General features: G+C 46.3%; 1 protein-coding gene across 8 annotated transcripts in view; it reads right to left on the reverse strand.

Moving 5' to 3' along the window:
* Positions 1-488: 488 nt before the first annotated feature.
* CTNNA3 (catenin alpha 3) overlaps positions 489-19374 on the reverse strand; it is a 424834-nt gene continuing 405948 nt past the window's right edge. For 7 of the 8 annotated variants that reach the window (XM_051618547.1, XM_051618545.1, XM_051618546.1 and 4 more), the window contains 3 exons: positions 16979-17084; positions 11722-11856; positions 489-1443 (listed from right to left, as the gene is read on the reverse strand). In XM_051618547.1, the coding sequence (XP_051474507.1) occupies positions 1156-1443; positions 11722-11856; positions 16979-17084 (529 nt within the window). In that variant the 3' untranslated portion in view covers positions 489-1155. Of the gene's footprint in view, positions 1444-11394; positions 11577-11721; positions 11857-16978; positions 17085-19374 lie in introns of those variants that run through there. The other variant, XM_051618548.1, reaches the window with a different exon arrangement.

The following is a 19374-nucleotide window of genomic DNA, read 5'->3' on the forward strand; positions in this document are numbered from 1 at the left end:
CTGGTAAGGAAGTGACAAGTTAGACAAGTTAGTGATGTGGCAGGGAGGGCAAGGTAAGATTTTTAAAAGATCTTTGGTCCAAATGGATTTTGGATTTAAACAGCTTTAGAAAAACTTCCTTTCACTAAGTATTATACAGAGGCCCAGTGCTGATCACAGACCAACACATATTACCCTCATTGTACTGCAGCCATCCAGGAAGGGGCTTGCTGGCACAGTCCCACATGGAGGACTCTGCTGTCATAAGGAAAGGAATTTAAATCAGTACAGCTACCTTGGAAAATCTTGTAGTTCCTAAGATTCAAGATACATGTCTCTGTATTTCTCATGCTCATCTCAGCATAATGACGTATTTCCTGTTTGTTCTTCCATGCAGTGATTAGAAAAGTTTATTGTCAGTATCTGATTTATCTGTACTTACAAATGGACCAGTCAGCAGAGTTAGTAGGGCTCACAGAAAGGAATAGGAAACAGAATACAGATAAATGTTAGTTTAAAAAGGCTTTTAAAGACCTATTACTACTGCTGTGTTGCAGCTAATGCTTGTTATTACATTAAGTCCATGTTGTTAAAACATTTTGTGCTTGATCAAACACATAGAAACTTGCATTTCCAAAGCTGTGCTCTTCAGATTTTACACTCTAGGTGCAAGTTAGGGGCTCAGGCTGTTGGCCACCATCAAGCACTCCTGCTGATTTCATCAGGGTGTAAGGCTGGTAATGGATCTGACCCAATAAACACAAAGCTTAAAAAGCTGCATGTCATAAAACACAGTTCAGTCCTGGCCACATAAATCCCCTTTGCAGGAAGGCATAAGCCTAGAGACAGCAGTACCACTTGGGGCAGGCTGGCAAACTGCATCCTCCTCTCCAACTGCAGCTCAGTCCTGTGATGTATCAGTTCAGAGTGCTCTGCTGAGAAGGTTCTAGTAGAAAGATGTGATATATTTTCACTGCAAGAGAACATTAGTTGTTTTTTGTGTTTGGTTTTTTCAATTGTGCTGCTAATTAAGCCAATGGCATTTAAAAAAAAAACAGTGTTAATCTTACAGATTTAGAGAAAAGCAAAGCAAGCATATACTTGTTAAATTACAAGTGGGATAGAAGACAAAAATAACTAGAAATTCAAGATAGGAATACAAGAAACGGCAGAATATTAGATGACTTCTCTGCCTTTAAATTCACTCATGACTTGAACAGGATGGATTCTCTTCTTTGCAGACCCTTTTCTGACAGCTGCATAGATTTCTTCTGGCTTCTCTCTTTTAATTAGGGGCTTCTTCTCTGGAGCCTTCATTCTCCACATCACAACAGGATGTCGTGGGCCAGTGGGACTCTGAATCTTGATAATCTTTGTGGATGCGATGTAGGACATCTTCACTGTCTGCACCACGGCATTCATTAAGTTTTTGGCAGCCTGAATTAGGGAGGTGACGCTATCCAGCTGAAACAAGAGACAAATGTTAGCCCAGGAAGCTGCTCTGCTGGTAAAGATGGTAAGCCAAGAAATGAGCAGTGGTTCAAAAGTAAACCCCAAATGCCAATTTGTTTCCTTGGTGTGTTTGATCCTTTCAGTCATGTTCTACTGCTCAGACTGAAGGGGATACACAAGAATTTGTCAGTGGAATGTAAGTGCCTATTGAGAGAAGGTTGAGAGTTTTCTTCCTTAACACATGGGAAGGCATGAGGCTTGTCTGCAAGGTGTTATTGCAGTTAGTGCTGACAGGTCATGAAACCACCTCAGAAGAGCTATGAAACAGTGACCTATTATTTCCTTTGTATCAGCGATAGGCAAATTCTCCACCTGCTCCTGTCACACTTGACGTGTGTGTCTGAGCAAGGCAATAGGGCTCTTAATTTGAATGAGCAGTCTGGTACCTGGTACAGAATGGGCAGCTTTGGCAAGAGAGTTGGCTCTGCCATACTGCTCTGTTGAGCAGCACAAGCAAACTCTGACTGTGCTGCTCCCCTCGTACATTTGAGGCCCTGTGGGCTGCAGTGTCTGTTTGTCTTCTAACTTTTTCTGTTACCTTCAAAAAGTAATAGGGACAACAAACAGGCGAAAGGGGAGGAACTGGGAGGGGACAGTGGGGGTGTAAACAGGAGCATCTTTCTGTGTTTTGTGGTCTTAAAATCCAGGAGCAAAGAATTGAGTTGGTGTTTGCTACAGCTGTGTCTGATGTTAGGCATGTTCAGAAGGTATCCCCACATGCTCTGCCCTCCAACAGGGGAAAAAACTATAGCAGTTCAGGTGACAGGCTTAAAATTGCATTTTCGGGCTTGTAGGAAACTTGTTTTTGACAGGGTCAGGTAAGAGCTGAATCAGGACTTAGTTCTTTGAGTGCAGTGTTTATTGTACTGTTACATGTATTCTGTGTGTGTTTACTTAAAATAAGGCTGTACATTTGCTGTTGTCACAGTGCAGTGAAAGCTGCTAGGGACATGTAAAGGGCATGTACTCATCTCAGTGTCCTAAAATAGTTTCCTTTTTTGGTCGTACAAGACAACACAATACTCCCACTTAAGTAGAAGGCTGACAATATCAATTCTGAAAGGAAGCTCCCTATTTATTACTTAATTTAATACTACTTAATATTTTCTATTCATAAACACATACTTGAAAAGATAATTTATCATCCATAATACTTGAATAGATGAATACCTCCTGAGCCTCCTGCCATTTTAAAACATGCTCCCCAAAACCCTCCAGATAATATAACAATTACTGCTTCTCTTGGGAAGTGCCAGAAACCCCTTGCCAATTACCCCTGCTGCCTGCCCCTCCCCCCAAAAAACCCCACAACAAATCAGGAAAAGAAAAACAACCACAGCAAACTTTTGAAAGCTTGGAGGACTGGTTGAACACACATCTGATGGCAAAGTGAAAAATGTGTCTACATTCCAGGAAAAGGTGTAAAAACTACCAGATGGCCTCTGAAGTTAATTCCTTGCTGCAGCATGTGAGCTGTTGAGAGAGGTTTTTCAGTTTAAAATTATAGGCCCCAAACTTAAGTTTGTAAATCACAGGCCTTAAATCCACCTACCATCTGCACTTCAATACTGCCATGCAAAGATTACATTACTATTATAAACTCAAGTTGAGAGAAGCAGCTTGCCAAGCCAGTATAATATAGTTTTTGTGATACTATTGGATGTGAGGTTCAAAGCATGTGGTGACCTCCAAGCCTAAAAGCTTAGTTCCAATGCTGCTTTTAATCCAAACATGTTGTAAACTTCCAGGCTGTCACTTAGGTGTTCTGCTCAGTAGGTGATCTGCTCAGAGGCCCTGTCACTTAACCCCTGATATGTTTTCAGTTCCCAGCATGTCCCTTTTTCTAGGGAGGGTGACTAGTGTTTTAGCATTAGCTCACTGGCAGATGAACTGACATCCTGGCTGTCTGTATTTCTAACTGCTGTCACAATACCTATTTGGTTAGAAGGACTGAAAAGGAAAGAAAGTTGCATGTCACCTTTTTTCATGGTAACTGGAGGAAGAATTATACCTGGACAGAGTCACATGGGTGGACACACAGACAAGTTTAATTATCAGTTATTCTCTAGGAGGACTGACACCATCACAGTGGTAGGGGGAGAGGTGGGTAGATGGTGTATGTTGGGACAGGCAGCAGTAACCATTAATGTCACCTTACTATACTTTGTGGTCTATACAGACATGCCAAGAGAGATAGTGACTTGCTGCTGGCCTTGAGGCTATCTGTGTTATTTGCAGTCTCTTAGCTGCAGTGTGCCCTCAGTTTTTGGGATGCATCTCATGTTAGTCTTGCTTCCCTATAGAAAAAGTGGATTTGTAGTGTGGGGGGATGTATTTCTTAGCTGCATTCAAAATGTAAAACACATTTTAGATGCTGTTCCTGGACATCTGCTATAGATGGTAAGAATGTAGCCATACATGGATTTGTTTTGTCTCCAGGTAACAGCTGCTTTTACACTTGAATGCCAGTAATGCTATAGAGCTTGGTGTAAATCTGTTGGTCTTGCATAAATCTGATGTACTCAAGGACTGTCATCACTAGGGTGCTTTTATCCCAGATATTCAGCAGGCTTTTCAAGGTCTCCTAATCTGTCAAGAGCTGATGAAATGCAACTTAGCATAAACAAAAGATAAAACATTTATGGAGCATAGAAATACATTTCATTTAGGGAGACATAGCTACAAACTCGTCCATGTGCAGCAAGTGGTATATACAGATGGGCTGTTGAAACTTGAACCAAGCAATCCTAAATTTAAAGCTGTTGTATTTTTGCATAATGCCTACTTGGCTCTTGTGGCATTTTGTATAGTGTTCCAGACTCCACATGTCACAGGTCTGACTGGGTTAGTCAAGACAGAAATTCAGAAAAGGTCTTGGGAAAAGCATCCAATACCCTGTCTTTCCTTAGTGAAGTAGGTCATCTGTCCTGTGAGTGTGTTAGTATATTGTTTCTATTGCAAAAGGAAAATTGATGCTGTGACTAATGTAACTGCATATTGTGGTGAAACACAGAAGCTACAGACTTGAAGACAGTAGTTAAAAAAAACCACAAAGCCAAGCACAAAAGGAATTGTGCAAACACCACCCACCACCAAGAAAACCCAGACTGGCACCAGCCATGCAGAAATAAAAAGTAGTTTCCAGCACTTGCCTTCTTCTGCTGTAAGGAGTTCTATGTGCAAGTGGGCAAATGGCATTGAAAACAAAGCTGAAGGAAAGAGTTCTGAAAAACTGCATTTTGAAACGTTGTTTTCAGTTTCTTTTAGATGTGTTGTATTTTTTTTAAATGGTTGTAAGATGATGTCATGTCCTGGCAGTAGTACCAATCCATTACTGTAGTAAGTTTCACAGTACATACAAGTTATATGGTCAGTTACTTTGATTCAATATTTGCAATCATGAGAACCATAACTTGGAATATAAAAAAGCTTTTTCTCTGGCAAAGTATTTTCTGTTCAGCAGCAGAAGTGTCTTGTCACATGTCAGTAGGAGTTGTCACTGTAGCTGTTAAAGAGAGAAATTCCTTATTCTCCAAGCATGAAAACAAGCCAGTCCTGCTCCCATTCTTTTTACAGACTTGCAGATGTGTCCCTTGGATGTGGAAAAGTGGCAGACAGTTGCCTTTGGGATTAAAGCTCTAAGAGGCAACACAAAACATTTCTTGATGTGTAATGTGCAAGGCTGCTAGAACCCCAGTTCTGATAGCTGGATTGGTTCTGCTGGGGGAGTTGTCGAGTTCTGTGGGGGTTTTTTTTGCAGGAAATGTGTTACTACTTCAGCACATAGCTGTAATTTGGCTGTCTGCAATCTTTTGAGTCCTATTTACAGTTCTATCAAACTTGGATTTTCCATACAACTTAATTAATGTAATATCAACTACAAAGTTCGTTAGTTTGAAGGCTGAATGTAGTTGAAATTTCGTTGTAAACAATGTCAGTTAAAAAATTGAGCTCAAACTGCTAGCATGAATTCATGCTCAGAAAGATGGTTTCCCCATACTGAGAGACTAAGACTATTTTTGTCTTTGACAGCTACTTCGGAAGACAACTTGAACTCTGCATTTCAGTGAAGAGATAGGAGCTTCACATAAGGAGTACTTAGCACACTGTGCTTCTCGCTGTCTTCCCACTTGTTTATTATGTGTAACAGTATGCTGTTGTGAATTAGTCCCTCCACTAAGGTTGCTAAAGTAGTCACTTAATTCCTTAAAATGAGAAGAGTCAAAACAGTCATTAAGAGGGAAATGCAGACTGTTAAAGATAGCAGTGTGTTCCTTGGACTTAAACCTTGTTTCCTGAACTGAGGATGTTGATATACCCACAGCTTATTCTCTGATTTTGAAAGAGCTGAGTTTCCCTGGAAATGTGGCCATACTGTTGGTTATTTACGTCTATCTAGTTTTTAATTGGATTGGTTCTGCATTTGACCCATTTTCCAGGTGGAAGAATAGAATCTAATGAAATAAGTAAGTATTGCCACAATCTGCTTCAAGCTAGGTAAAGATTCAAACAAAAATGAAACCAACCCTGTGTCCAAGTTAGAAGATAATTGAGGTGAGGGCTGTAAAACCACTTCCCTGAAATGCTACAATAGGTTTAGACATAGAGGTAGTTGAGTCCCTCCCAGGTCCTGCTGTGTGTACTTTGCAGGTGGTTTTCTTTGAAAAAACAGTAAAGTCCTTTTAAAAAAAGCAAGTCCTTGAGAGAGACTACCAGTTGAATACAAAGACTTGCTATGCTGTTTACAGTTGATTCTGTTAGGGTTTGCTGAGAAAATCTTAAGTGCAGAGATGCTAAGAAAAAGAAAATCAATGGTGATTTTGCTAATTGGCAAGGTAATAATTATGAGGGAAAGTTACTTGTTGTAGCACACAGGCCCAGTGATACTTGCTGCTGTTGAAAACAGCTGGGATAGGTGCCATTGAGAGAGGACTGAGTTGTAGGTAAGCTTCCCTTCGAAGGGCCACAGTTTCTGATGGAGACGGCTAGCAGGATACACTAGAGAAAAGGAGTGATACTGTCTTCTGTTGGCCTCTATGATACATTTTACTTGCTTTGATGGTTGTTTTTACAGGCAAACCACTTGGTTTTACAGATACTTGGTTCTGTTTTATCCTGAAAAGGTGAAAGCCCTGCCTAGGAGTATCAGGGTAATGACTTGGGGTAAGTCAGGGAAAGGGGGTTAAATAGAGGCTAGGAGGGTGAAGACAGACACATATGGCAGGGTGGGCTGAGTAGGGCTTAGAGGGAGTAGGGTGGGTGGGATAGAACAGAGAGAGGGGGGGAGGGTGCAGAAGGAGGGAGGTGGGTGGGGCTTAGAGGGAGTGGGGTGGGGCTAATTATAGTAGAAAACGGAGGGTGAGAAATGAATTTGGCGGGAAATATGGGATAAAGCGTGGTTCTGGCAGTGCGGTTTTGGCGCCCCTCCCGTCCCTCTCTCCTCCTCCTTCCTCCCTCCCTTCCCTCGGCCATTCCTTCGTGGCTGGGCCCCTCCTCCTCCTCCTTCCTCCCTCCCTTCCCTCGGCCATTCCTTCGTGGCTGGGCCCCTCCCGTCCCTCGGCCATTCCTTCGTGGCTGGGCCCCTCCCGTCCCTCTCTCCTCCTCCTTCCTCCCTCCCTTCCCTCGGCCATTCCTTCGTGGCTGGGCCCCTCCCGTCCCTCTCTCCTCCTCCTTCCTCCCTCCCTTCCCTCGGCCATTCCTTCGTGGCTGGGCCCCTCCCGTCCCTCTCTCCTCCTCCTTCCTCCCTCCCTTCCCTCGGCCATTCCTTCGTGGCTGGGCCCCTCCCGTCCCTCTCTCCTCCTCCTTCCTCCCTCCCTTCCCTCGGCCATTCCTTCGTGGCTGCGCCCCTCCCGTCCCTCTCTCCTCCTCCTTCCTCCCTCCCTTCCCTCGGCCATTCCTTCGTGGCTGCGCCCCTCCCGTCCCTCTCTCCTCCTCCTTCCTCCCTCCCTTCCCTCGGCCATTCCTTCGTGGCTGGGCCCCTCCCGTCCCTCTCTCCTCCTCCTTCCTCCCTCCCTTCCCTCGGCCATTCCTTCTTGGCTGCGCCCCTCCCTCTCTCCTCCTTCCTCCCCTCCCTCCCTTCCCTCGGCCATTCCTTCTTGGCTGCGCCCGTCCCTCTCTCCTCCTTCCTCCCCTCCCTCCCTTCCCTCGGCCATTCCTTCGTGGCTGGGCCCCTCCCGTCCCTCTCTCCTCCTTCCTCCCCTCCCTCCCTTCCCTCGGCCATTCCTTCGTGGCTGGGCCCCTCCCGTCCCTCTCTCCTCCTCCTTCCTCCCTCCCTTCCCTCGGCCATTCCTTCGTGGCTGGGCCCCTCCCGTCCCTCTCTCCTCCTCCTTCCTCCCTCCCTTCCCTCGGCCATTCCTTCGTGGCTGGGCCCCTCCCGTCCCTCTCTCCTCCTCCTTCCTCCCTCCCTTCCCTCGGCCATTCCTTCGTGGCTGGGCCCCTCCCGTCCCTCTCTCCTCCTCCTTCCTCCCTCCCTTCCCTCGGCCATTCCTTCGTGGCTGGGCCCCTCCCGTCCCTCTCTCCTCCTCCTTCCTCCCTCCCTTCCCTCGGCCATTCCTTCGTGGCTGGGCCCCTCCCGTCCCTCTCTCCTCCTCCTTCCTCCCTCCCTTCCCTCGGCCATTCCTTCGTGGCTGGGCCCCTCCCGTCCCTCTCTCCTCCTCCTTCCTCCCTCCCTTCCCTCGGCCATTCCTTCGTGGCTGGGCCCCTCCCGTCCCTCTCTCCTCCTCCTTCCTCCCTCCCTTCCCTCGGCCATTCCTTCGTGGCTGGGCCCCTCCCGTCCCTCTCTCCTCCTCCTTCCTCCCTCCCTTCCCTCGGCCATTCCTTCGTGGCTGGGCCCCTCCCGTCCCTCTCTCCTCCTCCTTCCTCCCTCCCTTCCCTCGGCCATTCCTTCGTGGCTGGGCCCCTCCCGTCCCTCTCTCCTCCTCCTTCCTCCCTCCCTTCCCTCGGCCATTCCTTCGTGGCTGGGCCCCTCCCGTCCCTCTCTCCTCCTCCTTCCTCCCTCCCTTCCCTCGGCCATTCCTTCGTGGCTGGGCCCCTCCCGTCCCTCTCTCCTCCTCCTTCCTCCCTCCCTTCCCTCGGCCATTCCTTCGTGGCTGGGCCCCTCCCGTCCCTCTCTCCTCCTCCTTCCTCCCTCCCTTCCCTCGGCCATTCCTTCGTGGCTGGGCCCCTCCCGTCCCTCTCTCCTCCTCCTCCCTCCCTCCCTTCCCTCGGCCATTCCTTCGTGGCTGGGCCCCTCCCGTCCCTCTCTCCTCCTCCTTCCTCCCTCCCTTCCCTCGGCCATTCCTTCGTGGCTGGGCCCCTCCCGTCCCTCTCTCCTCCTCCTTCCTCCCTCCCTTCCCTCGGCCATTCCTTCGTGGCTGGGCCCCTCCCGTCCCTCTCTCCTCCTCCTTCCTCCCTCCCTTCCCTCGGCCATTCCTTCGTGGCTGGGCCCCTCCCGTCCCTCTCTCCTCCTCCTTCCTCCCTCCCTTCCCTCGGCCATTCCTTCGTGGCTGGGCCCCTCCCGTCCCTCTCTCCTCCTTCCTCCCCTCCCTCCCTTCCCTCGGCCATTCCTTCGTGGCTGGGCCCCTCCCGTCCCTCTCTCCTCCTTCCTCCCCTCCCTCCCTTCCCTCGGCCATTCCTTCTTGGCTGCGCCCCTCCCGTCCCTCTCTCCTCCTCCTTCCTCCCTCCCTTCCCTCGGCCATTCCTTCGTGGCTGGGCCCCTCCCGTCCCTCTCTCCTCCTCCTTCCTCCCTCCCTTCCCTCGGCCATTCCTTCGTGGCTGGGCCCCTCCCGTCCCTCTCTCCTCCTCCTTCCTCCCTCCCTTCCCTCGGCCATTCCTTCGTGGCTGGGCCCCTCCCGTCCCTCTCTCCTCCTCCTTCCTCCCTCCCTTCCCTCGGCCATTCCTTCGTGGCTGGGCCCCTCCCGTCCCTCTCTCCTCCTCCTTCCTCCCTCCCTTCCCTCGGCCATTCCTTCGTGGCTGGGCCCCTCCCGTCCCTCTCTCCTCCTCCTTCCTCCCTCCCTTCCCTCGGCCATTCCTTCGTGGCTGGGCCCCTCCCGTCCCTCTCTCCTCCTCCTTCCTCCCTCCCTTCCCTCGGCCATTCCTTCGTGGCTGGGCCCCTCCCGTCCCTCTCCCCTCCTCCTTCCTCCCTCCCTTCCCTCGGCCATTCCTTCGTGGCTGGGCCCCTCCCGTCCCTCTCTCCTCCTCCTTCCTCCCTCCCTTCCCTCGGCCATTCCTTCGTGGCTGGGCCCCTCCCGTCCCTCTCTCCTCCTCCTTCCTCCCTCCCTTCCCTCGGCCATTCCTTCGTGGCTGGGCCCCTCCCGTCCCTCTCTCCTCCTCCTTCCTCCCTCCCTTCCCTCGGCCATTCCTTCGTGGCTGGGCCCCTCCCGTCCCTCTCTCCTCCTCCTTCCTCCCTCCCTTCCCTCGGCCATTCCTTCGTGGCTGGGCCCCTCCCGTCCCTCTCTCCTCCTCCTTCCTCCCTCCCTTCCCTCGGCCATTCCTTCGTGGCTGGGCCCCTCCCGTCCCTCTCTCCTCCTCCTTCCTCCCTCCCTTCCCTCCGCCATTCCGTCGTGGCTGGGCCCCTCCCGTCCCTCTCTCCTCCTCCTTCCTCCCTCCCTTCCCTCGGCCATTCCTTCGTGGCTGGGCCCCTCCCGTCCCTCTCTCCTCCTCCTTCCTCCCTCCCTTCCCTCGGCCATTCCTTCGTGGCTGCGCCCCTCCCGTCCCTCTCTCCTCCTCCTTCCTCCCTCCCTTCCCTCGGCCATTCCTTCGTGGCTGCGCCCCTCCCGTCCCTCTCTCCTCCTCCTTCCTCCCTCCCTTCCCTCGGCCATTCCTTCGTGGCTGGGCCCCTCCCGTCCCTCTCTCCTCCTCCTTCCTCCCTCCCTTCCCTCGGCCATTCCTTCGTGGCTGGGCCCCTCCCGTCCCTCTCTCCTCCTCCTTCCTCCCTCCCTTCCCTCGGCCATTCCTTCGTGGCTGCGCCCCTCCCGTCCCTCTCTCCTCCTCCTTCCTCCCTCCCTTCCCTCGGCCATTCCTTCGTGGCTGGGCCCCTCCCGTCCCTCTCTCCTCCTCCTTCCTCCCTCCCTTCCCTCGGCCATTCCTTCGTGGCTGGGCCCCTCCCGTCCCTCTCTCCTCCTCCTTCCTCCCTCCCTTCCCTCGGCCATTCCTTCGTGGCTGCGCCCCTCCCGTCCCTCTCTCCTCCTCCTTCCTCCCTCCCTTCCCTCGGCCATTCCTTCGTGGCTGCGCCCCTCCCGTCCCTCTCCCCTCCTCCTTCCTCCCTCCCTTCCCTCGGCCATTCCTTCTTGGCTGCGCCCCTCCCGTCCCTCTCCTCTCCTCCTTCCTCCCTCCCTTCCCTCGGCCATTCCTTCTTGGCTGCGCCCCTCCCTCCTTCTTCCTATTCCTCATCTCCTGCCTTCTTCCTATCTTCCCTCCCTCTGCATCCTCCCTCTTCTTCCTCCCTTTACCTGTCTCCTCCTGCCTTCTTCCTGTATTCCCACCTTCTTCCTATCCCTGCTGCTTCCTTCCTCCCTTCTCCCTTTGCCTCCTCCAGTCCTTGTGTCATCCCTGCCTGTCTTACTCCCTCCCTTCCTCCTTCTCCGTCTCCCTCCATCTCTCCCTTCTCCTCCCTCCCCTTTCTTCCCCCTTTTCTCCCTCCTCCTGTCCTATCCTATCTCCTCTGCTCCTTGTCTTCTCCCCTTTCTCCTCCCCTCCCTTCTTCTCCCCTCTCCTCAAACACACACAACAAATCCATCTTTATTTCAGACAACGTGAAAAGGAGACTACTTAAAAAGAAGTATGACTTTGTGGGCATAGGAAACTTGTTAGAGCAGACAAGTGTTTAAACATTCTACAAAGTTACAAAGAGTAGCTTCTCCAGAGGTAATGACTCTTCAAGTACTGCAATATCAAGACATTTACTCAACAAGCAAGTTCTCGTCATTCATATTTTTTATCAAATTTTATTTCTTTTGGGATGGACAGTGTCCATTTTTTCCTCCAGAACTCTTAAGTACATCTCTGCAAATTTCTTCTTGTAAAGAGAGCCATGTATGTGCACACTCCATGGGTGTTAGTGATTGCTGTTGTTCCTCAGTCACCAGTCTTAAGCTTCTCTATCTTAGCTGCTTTGTGATGAGTGTAAAGAAAACCAAAACAAGGTGAAGGATTACACTGGAATATCTTACAAGCACAAGACATTATCAATTAAGTTCTAAGTTTTATTTTTTTTATGCTAGAGGGAATACTTTACACCATTCTTCTACTTACAGCAGACATGATGAGCTCTCCACCTAGGTTCTGGATTTCTGCTTTAACTTGACTGCAGATTTTGAGCTGATGGGAGTACAGCTTGATCTGTTCTAGGTAAGCCAGCAAATCCTGTCTGCATGATTGGTCTGGACACTGAAGATGAAGAAAGGAACAGTTAGGAAATGGTTTCAGTAGCTGCCCTCAGCTATCCAGTTCATACTTCACTGAGGAGCATTCCCACTCTATGTGAGCAGAGCCTTGTTTTCCACTGCAGCTCTATCAGGTTGTGTAATATTTTCCTTTCTTGAAGCTTTTTAACACAGTAACAGGAGGAGCTCAGAACAATCCTACGCTATGCCTACATTTACAGTTAACATGTGTGGGGGATATGCAAACATAAATGCAGAACAGGATTAACATTTACATGAAATTATGCTCTATCTTACAAAGAATCTATGTTGTGTTTCATGCAGAGTCTGTTCAACTTGATCCACAGATCCTCCCCTTGACTATCTATACTTTTGTACAGTTATGAAACCTTTGGTCTTACAGAGCTGTGGTCACTGCTGCAGCCATTTAAATCCAAAGCCTGTTTCAAGTCAGAAAAAACATGGGTTCTGCTCAACTCATTAAATACTTGACCTGATCTGCTCCCTGTTCTGAGGAAATCGAAGACCTCTTAAAATGGGTGTGTGATGTTTCTGCTCTTTCTGACTAAGCAGTAGAATAGAAATGTCTGATTAAGCAAAGGAGTTTGTTTTAGACTTGGGAAAAAGCTAACAAGGAACAATGAAGGAATTTAAGTGAACCGCTTAAAATAAAATTAATTACATGTCAGTCGTTGCCCTGTGTCCTGCTAGATTCATTACTGTTCTCTGTTCTTGGGTGTAGTTTAGAAGAAAAAATGAGTTCCTTTCTCTTATAATATCAGTTTCTCTAATAGCACTTGGACATAATAAAAGCAGTGATGAGTACTGTATTAAGAACTACACAAATCAGCATTGAAATACCGGTGTCTCGGTAACTGTTTAGCAAACTGCAGTACTCTTTGTTTAATTAATTAATTCAAATCTGTCCTTCCAGTCAAGTGCAACTGTAGTCTGCTTGAGCATCAGAACTAACTGTATCAGGATGGGGCGTATCCTGGAATAAGATGCTCACTCCTCATTTTTTCCTTTTCCAATTAACTGGGATTATTGGGTTCTTTTGCCACTACAGGACAAATTCAAGAGGGGCAGAGATGGTGCCAACATAGCACCTCATCCACTGCAGATAGTGACACTGTCAGTTACGGAAGCTTAGATACAAGAATATTTTAGCCTTAAATCCAGAATACACTTTCCAATAATAATATTGGCAGGCAAGTCATGTTTACTATTTATCTTCTGTATCTATACTGTTAAAGAAGAAACATGTTAACATTTTAGGAATGCTAAAAGTGTTATGCATCAGAGACGGGGAAATGACCACTGAAGAACAAGACCTTGAGCCTAAAACAGTTCTGTGAAGACACTGGTTCAATGCTCAGTAGCATTCAGAAAAAGCAAATGCTGGGCAGTATTGGGAAGAGACTGCTGACAAGTGATGAGGAAAGTGTACAGCTCTCTGGCACACACACAGCTTTACTACCCCAGCTAGGTATGGTGCATCTTTTTTCCTTCGCTTGCCCACAAGGCACATAAGAAAAAGGAAACTGACACATCTTATAGCATAACCAAATCAATCAAAAACAGATGTTAGAATGAACTGTACTCCCTAGAGAGTGTATTCTCTAAGAAATCCTCTATGTATTGCTCAGAAGCATCTGGTACAAGCAACAGTTGCTTACTGGTGAAACAAAACACTAGCCTGCAACAGAAGAAGCATTAAATTCTGATTTTCATCATCCCACAGGCAATTGATGGTTACCAGTTTAATGCCTCACTCTTAGCTAGAGATTCTGGCAAATTATGAGAGGTTCTTCCCCATACACAGTGAAGGCAGTGGGCTGTTAAAAAGCACTTTCCATAGGAACAGAATGAAAACTGACCTGCATCCAAAAGATGCAGTGGTGCTTTACCTAACGGAGATAATATCCCCAGAAACCTCAGTGTGGTTTGGTAAATTATGCAGTGATTAAAAACCAAGTGAAACCAACACTTGCAATCCAGGTGAGAGAGCCACGGGCCCAACTGTAGCACAAAAGATCAAGACAATTCTGCAGAAAATGAGGACAGTTCACAATACTGTTCCTGATTTACCTCTTTACAGTACTAGCTCTAACAACAGCATTCTAAATGACACCCTACTTGGTCTGAGTGCCTTTCTTACTGGGATTGTAACAAACCAGCCCCTCCTGGTTCAAAACAACTTCAAAACAACAAAGAGCCTGTTAATAAAGACCTTATCTACAGCACATGCCATTATAAACATAAAAAAAGAAAGAACAGAAAAAGAAAAAAGGATATCCTCAATTTAAAACAGGCTATTCTAAATGCCTTAATTATCTTGGGACTTTCAGGTCACAGGTTTGGTAATGGCTTTGTAACAGTCCTAGTTCAAACTAAATTTATGATCAATGTACTTGTGTTTTATTAGCCTAAGTTTATGTTGCTGCTGTGATTATTTTCACTGTTGTTAACTCTGAGTCATCCTCAAGTGCTGCGAGTACAGACTGAAATAAACTGAGTTCTGCTAATTGTACTACCTTGTGTCCCTTTCCTTCAAACATTCTGAAATGAAGTGTATCAGACATACGTTCTTGTGGCTGATAAGTGATAAAATACTGCAGTAGTTTCAGGGTGGTCTTTTTTCCCTCCTAACAGCAAAAACCTTACCAACAATGTAGTTCCTCAGTTCTTAGCTTTGAATCTCTGAAATCGCAGAGTGTGAACAAAAGCAAGAGGTTTGAAAATGTTCTATGAACAGAAAAAGATCAAAGAGATACAACAATGATTCTTCATTATGCAGGGATCGCTCGTTTTGAAGCAAGATGGAGGAAACAGCAACGTTTTTGCTTTTCTTCCTTGCATGCAGCTTTGAAAATGCTATCGTGCCTTGCCGGAGTCCTGTTCACTCCTAAGGCAGAGTCCTGATTGAGTCACGGGACAACTATGAACAGTCAAGGTTTGAGTCCTAATATACAACAGTATTGTGAGGGATAACAAGGATTTACAGGGTTGCCCGAGTTCCTAGCAAGTGATTTAAAAGTGTCAATAAAAGTATGCACAGGAACAATGCAAGGCCCTGTATCTTAGAAGTTACGTGACAACTGTATGATGTAGAGCAAGCTATTTTCACTGTTGAAGCAGAGAATAGAAATGAGGGGATCATATTATACATCTTTGTAATACAGGAAGCAGAGGCAAGATTTTTTTTTTACTAAGTTTGACACATCTTTAGCGATGACTCTGGCTGTGTTCACCACACAGGTACTGGAAGGGATGTTGGTTTGTTGGCGTTTTTTTACATTGTAAATGCTCATTTGCTTCCAGTGCTCATACCATGAAACTACATCTAAAATACAAGCACCACCTATACCTGACAAACGTATTTCAGATACACACAAGATGGAATAACTACCAGGGGTCAAGGGGATCACCTGTGTGCAAGCTTTGACCTAGGAAAAATGCAAGTAATTTGAATGAGTCCAGTAAAAAAGCTACAATGACTTGAATGAAGTCAGAGTTCCCAGCAGCTATGAGGGTACACACCAGTTATTAGCACTAATGGTCCATGGCTACATTTTCATCACACTGCTTTGTTCACAGTTGTAGCCTGGAGTCACTGCAATCATAGAAAAACAAGTTTTAGGGAAGAACTAATTTTCTGCAATAACTTTCAGCGAGACTGGATTCCATATTCTAAATGCAGCAAAAGAACATGACCCTGACTCATCTTTGGCTTCGATACCGTATAGTTTTCTGCAAGCTACCAGTGACAGTGATAGTTTTGAATTTTAATTTGTAATTGATAAAATCTTCAAAGGAGCTATTCTGCTATGCTCTCAAAAATAAAAATGTGCTGGAAGAACACCTGCCAGGGTCAGAAATAGGGACTCAAGATATTTCCCTTAGTTTTTCCAAAGACTGGATCACAACTGTATAGGTTGAGAATATAAATTCTTTGATTTGCCATTAGGAATTCAGAGACAAGTGACAGAAAACACTACCAGATTGTTGCTGCTTCACAGATACTAGACTAGGAAAATCAGAAATGAGTGGAAAAGAGATTAAGGGAGAGTGTGGAAGACTGTGACTAAACCATGCTACCCTGTGCCTAAAAGGCAGTCACCAAGACTAGGAACATAAATGCTTTAGATTGACAGCTGCACCCTGACATTTCACAATACTCTGCTTTTGGCACTGCCTGGCCCCAAAACAACCAGCCTTACTTAGTAAAGAGGGCTGTGATGAGTTGCTTGGTGCACTTGTTTACCAAGCTCCTGTGCGGGAAAAGATGAGACCATGCCTACTGATTCATGCTGCTCGTAGCTCTAACCCTGTGCAATTTGTGATGAGACCTCTTTCTATCACATGCTAGAAAAGCCACCTTGAGACTGCAGGTGTGCCAAGGCCAGAACTGACCCTCCAGAAGGGTATTTACATAGAAAACTAATGGAATTCAATGCTTCAAAGAAATGGCCAGTGTTGGGGGGAAAGAGATAGGAAAGCTAACCTAGATAAAGCAAAAACGGAGCTTCTAGCAAATACAGAGGTTAGGGTGGAAAGCAAGTCATTTAAAAGAGAGACAGAACCCTTACTGAGCATGGAGCTGAGACCCAGCATCTGCCCAGAACTGGGAGCCTCTGCCCACACAACAATCCTACAGCTACGCTGGCTCTCCTGAAAGTGGGTTCTGGGTAACACACCCAAGGAAGTACAGAGTGCTCTATCTACGCATGTAAAATGTTGCATCCATAGCCTAGAGGAGTTACGAAGAGATATTTATATACACATCCATATTCATATACACCCTATCTCTGAACGATGCACCGATAGCTTAAAGGAGCTCACAAATACACTACATATACATCTGTGATTCAAGTACACATACATCTATGTGTGTCTGTAAGTGCACGTGAGCAGATGCTTTGATACGTTTGAAAAAGAGAATGCACACATAAAATGAAGACAGGATGGATCTATGTATCTATCAGAAAGAAGCAAAAACAGGCAGACAGGTAGATCTAAAAATGTCACAAGTGCTACTGTGAGTGACCTTCTGAGGCGTTGGAGGTTCTCTGGACAGATTAGTCTGTGACAAAGTTGAATGCATTGCTGCATCAATAACCTACCTGGTCAGCAATCAGCCGTGCTAGGACATCCATCCTTGATCCTGATTCTGAAATCATTTTTGCTGCATTAATGACATCAGACGTGTTCTTCAGTGGTCCTCTACCCCTTCAAATGAAACAAAGTGCCCTATTAATACATGATGCAAAAACTGAGATTAAATCCATGCGAATCAGGCACATACAAACTACATAAAACGTCTAATCCATGCAGAAGCGACATTAATTAAATCCCTGCCTCACCCGACTGTTTTCAGGTCCCACAAATTTGTATTGCTTGGCATCAACTGGATAACAAAAATGTGTCCTACTGAAAGCACAACTCACACCAGATCCTGAGGATATGGAGTTCAGGACAATACTTGTGCCTCAACAGGGCCAAGTGTCAGGTCCTGCACTCGGGCCACAACTATGTTAACTGGAAGGTATGTCGTTAGATTGCGTACAACAAAATCAGTTTAGATTTGCCATAAAGTACTTTACAAATAATTGTCTGAACTGAAAACAATTCTTAGTTTAGAAGACTAATCTTCTCGTGAACAGCTTGTTAAGACACCAAGTTTTTTTGTATGAGCATCCCCCAAGAACTTCCATTACATGAGGTTTCTAGAACAACCAACATGAGATGTAAAATAAGACTACTTAAGCATTCTTCAGTATTATTGACAACCATTATCTTCACATTCTCTTATGCTTCAGCTTCTTCTATGCTGAAATACTTCAGCTAACCCAAAATACCCACTTAATTATACTTCACACACAGATGAAGTGAGCAACCCTGCTAAGCTCAACTTTTGCATTCAACATATTTGACAAATACTTTTACTAAATAAACATTTAATTCCTGAAGGCTTCATGGCAAGCTGCAAGTTCTGCAATATACAAAGCAAGCAGAAAACAAGGAAAAAAACCACTACACTCTTTTGTTCAAAGGAGAAGACTCTTCAAGCCTTGAAGCCAGTATGGTTTCAAGTCTAAAGCAGGTAAGCCATTCCAGGAAAAAACTCAGCCAGAAAATATCGTGCAGTTATACATTCATTCAGTAAAAAGATAGTGATGATACAACATGGCCGGTAATGTTTAATCTCTTCTTTTCTTGATTAATTATATTGCTTAGCTAAGAACTACTGTTGATCCTTGGGGATTAAAAAAGCATACTTTATAAAGTGCAGTTCCTTATTATCATCTTTTGAATCCCACATTGGGAATTGCCGAGAATTGGGTATTTTACATGTTATGTTTCTTCAGAAAGGTATCTTCTTGTTATGGAAAACCTTTTCTGCAAAATGATCAGAGTTTACAGAAGAAAAATAGTGTGAGGAATTCATCTGCAAATGCAGTCCCATGTGTCCAAGATTAAATACTTCAAACTTCACCATACCCTTCATGTGACTTTACCAGTATTTTCCCTGCTAACCCTTCGACACGCAACCAAATTCCTACCTTGGCACACTGACCCTTCCCACTGTTTCACACCACTGAGTAGTTTTGCACTGCTTCCTGCACTGCAACAAGTTCCAAAGGCCACAGGTATGTTGGCTGTTCACAGCAAGTCCTTCAGATTCTTTACAAACTCTTAAGTAGTCCAGTACCCTCATGGAGAGTTACGGCCCTGTCTACCCGTCAAACAACAGAAAAGCTGAGCCAACATTCCCAGAATTACAGCAGCAGGAAAGGAGAGATAGTGTTACAGTGCATGACATTTCTGGGTTAGGCAGTTCTTGTGAGTATCAGCCAGCAGCTTTTTTTGATACCTGAAGACACACTAGCTGAGTCCTTTGAAGGGGAAGCTGTTTAATTAAAATAGCAATTTTCTTGTACCTATGCCAGTCCCTCAAAGGATCTGGCTAACAAGAATGCAGCAACTGTACCCCAGCAAAGGTATTTCAAACAATTGAAAAGAAAGTCTTCATTTCCACCACAAATACGGCCACTGTGAGGGCCATTAGAGGACCACTCAGCAATGAGCACTGACAAGACTTCTGCTCCATCTGCCATGTAATTCCACCAGTGGTTCAAGTTCTTCTGTACTCCATTCTCTAAGAATGGTGGGGCAGGATCCTTATGAGCTATAAACCACAGCTAAGTCTTGAAGTAATTGCTTAGAAACAAGAGTTTCAGAATTACTCGGGCTGGTATTATAAAGACATACAAAGAAGGCTCCTTTTCTACACAACCAAGAACCGTCTGTGCTCCTTTTTTTACCTTCATGTAAAATCGAGACCCTTGTGAATACAAATTTCATGCCATAATGAACCATTAGTCCCAAGTAATGTTTGGTAATCCTATACACTAAATACTTTTAAAAGAATACCTGTGAGAGTACACCCAATCTGCTCAATCACCAGCCAAACAGAAGAAACAACCAACCAAACAAAACCACCAAGATGGAATTTCTA

This window comes from Apus apus, chromosome 4 (assembly GCF_020740795.1).
Source record: "Apus apus isolate bApuApu2 chromosome 4, bApuApu2.pri.cur, whole genome shotgun sequence".
Classification (NCBI taxonomy): Eukaryota; Metazoa; Chordata; class Aves; order Apodiformes; family Apodidae; genus Apus; species Apus apus.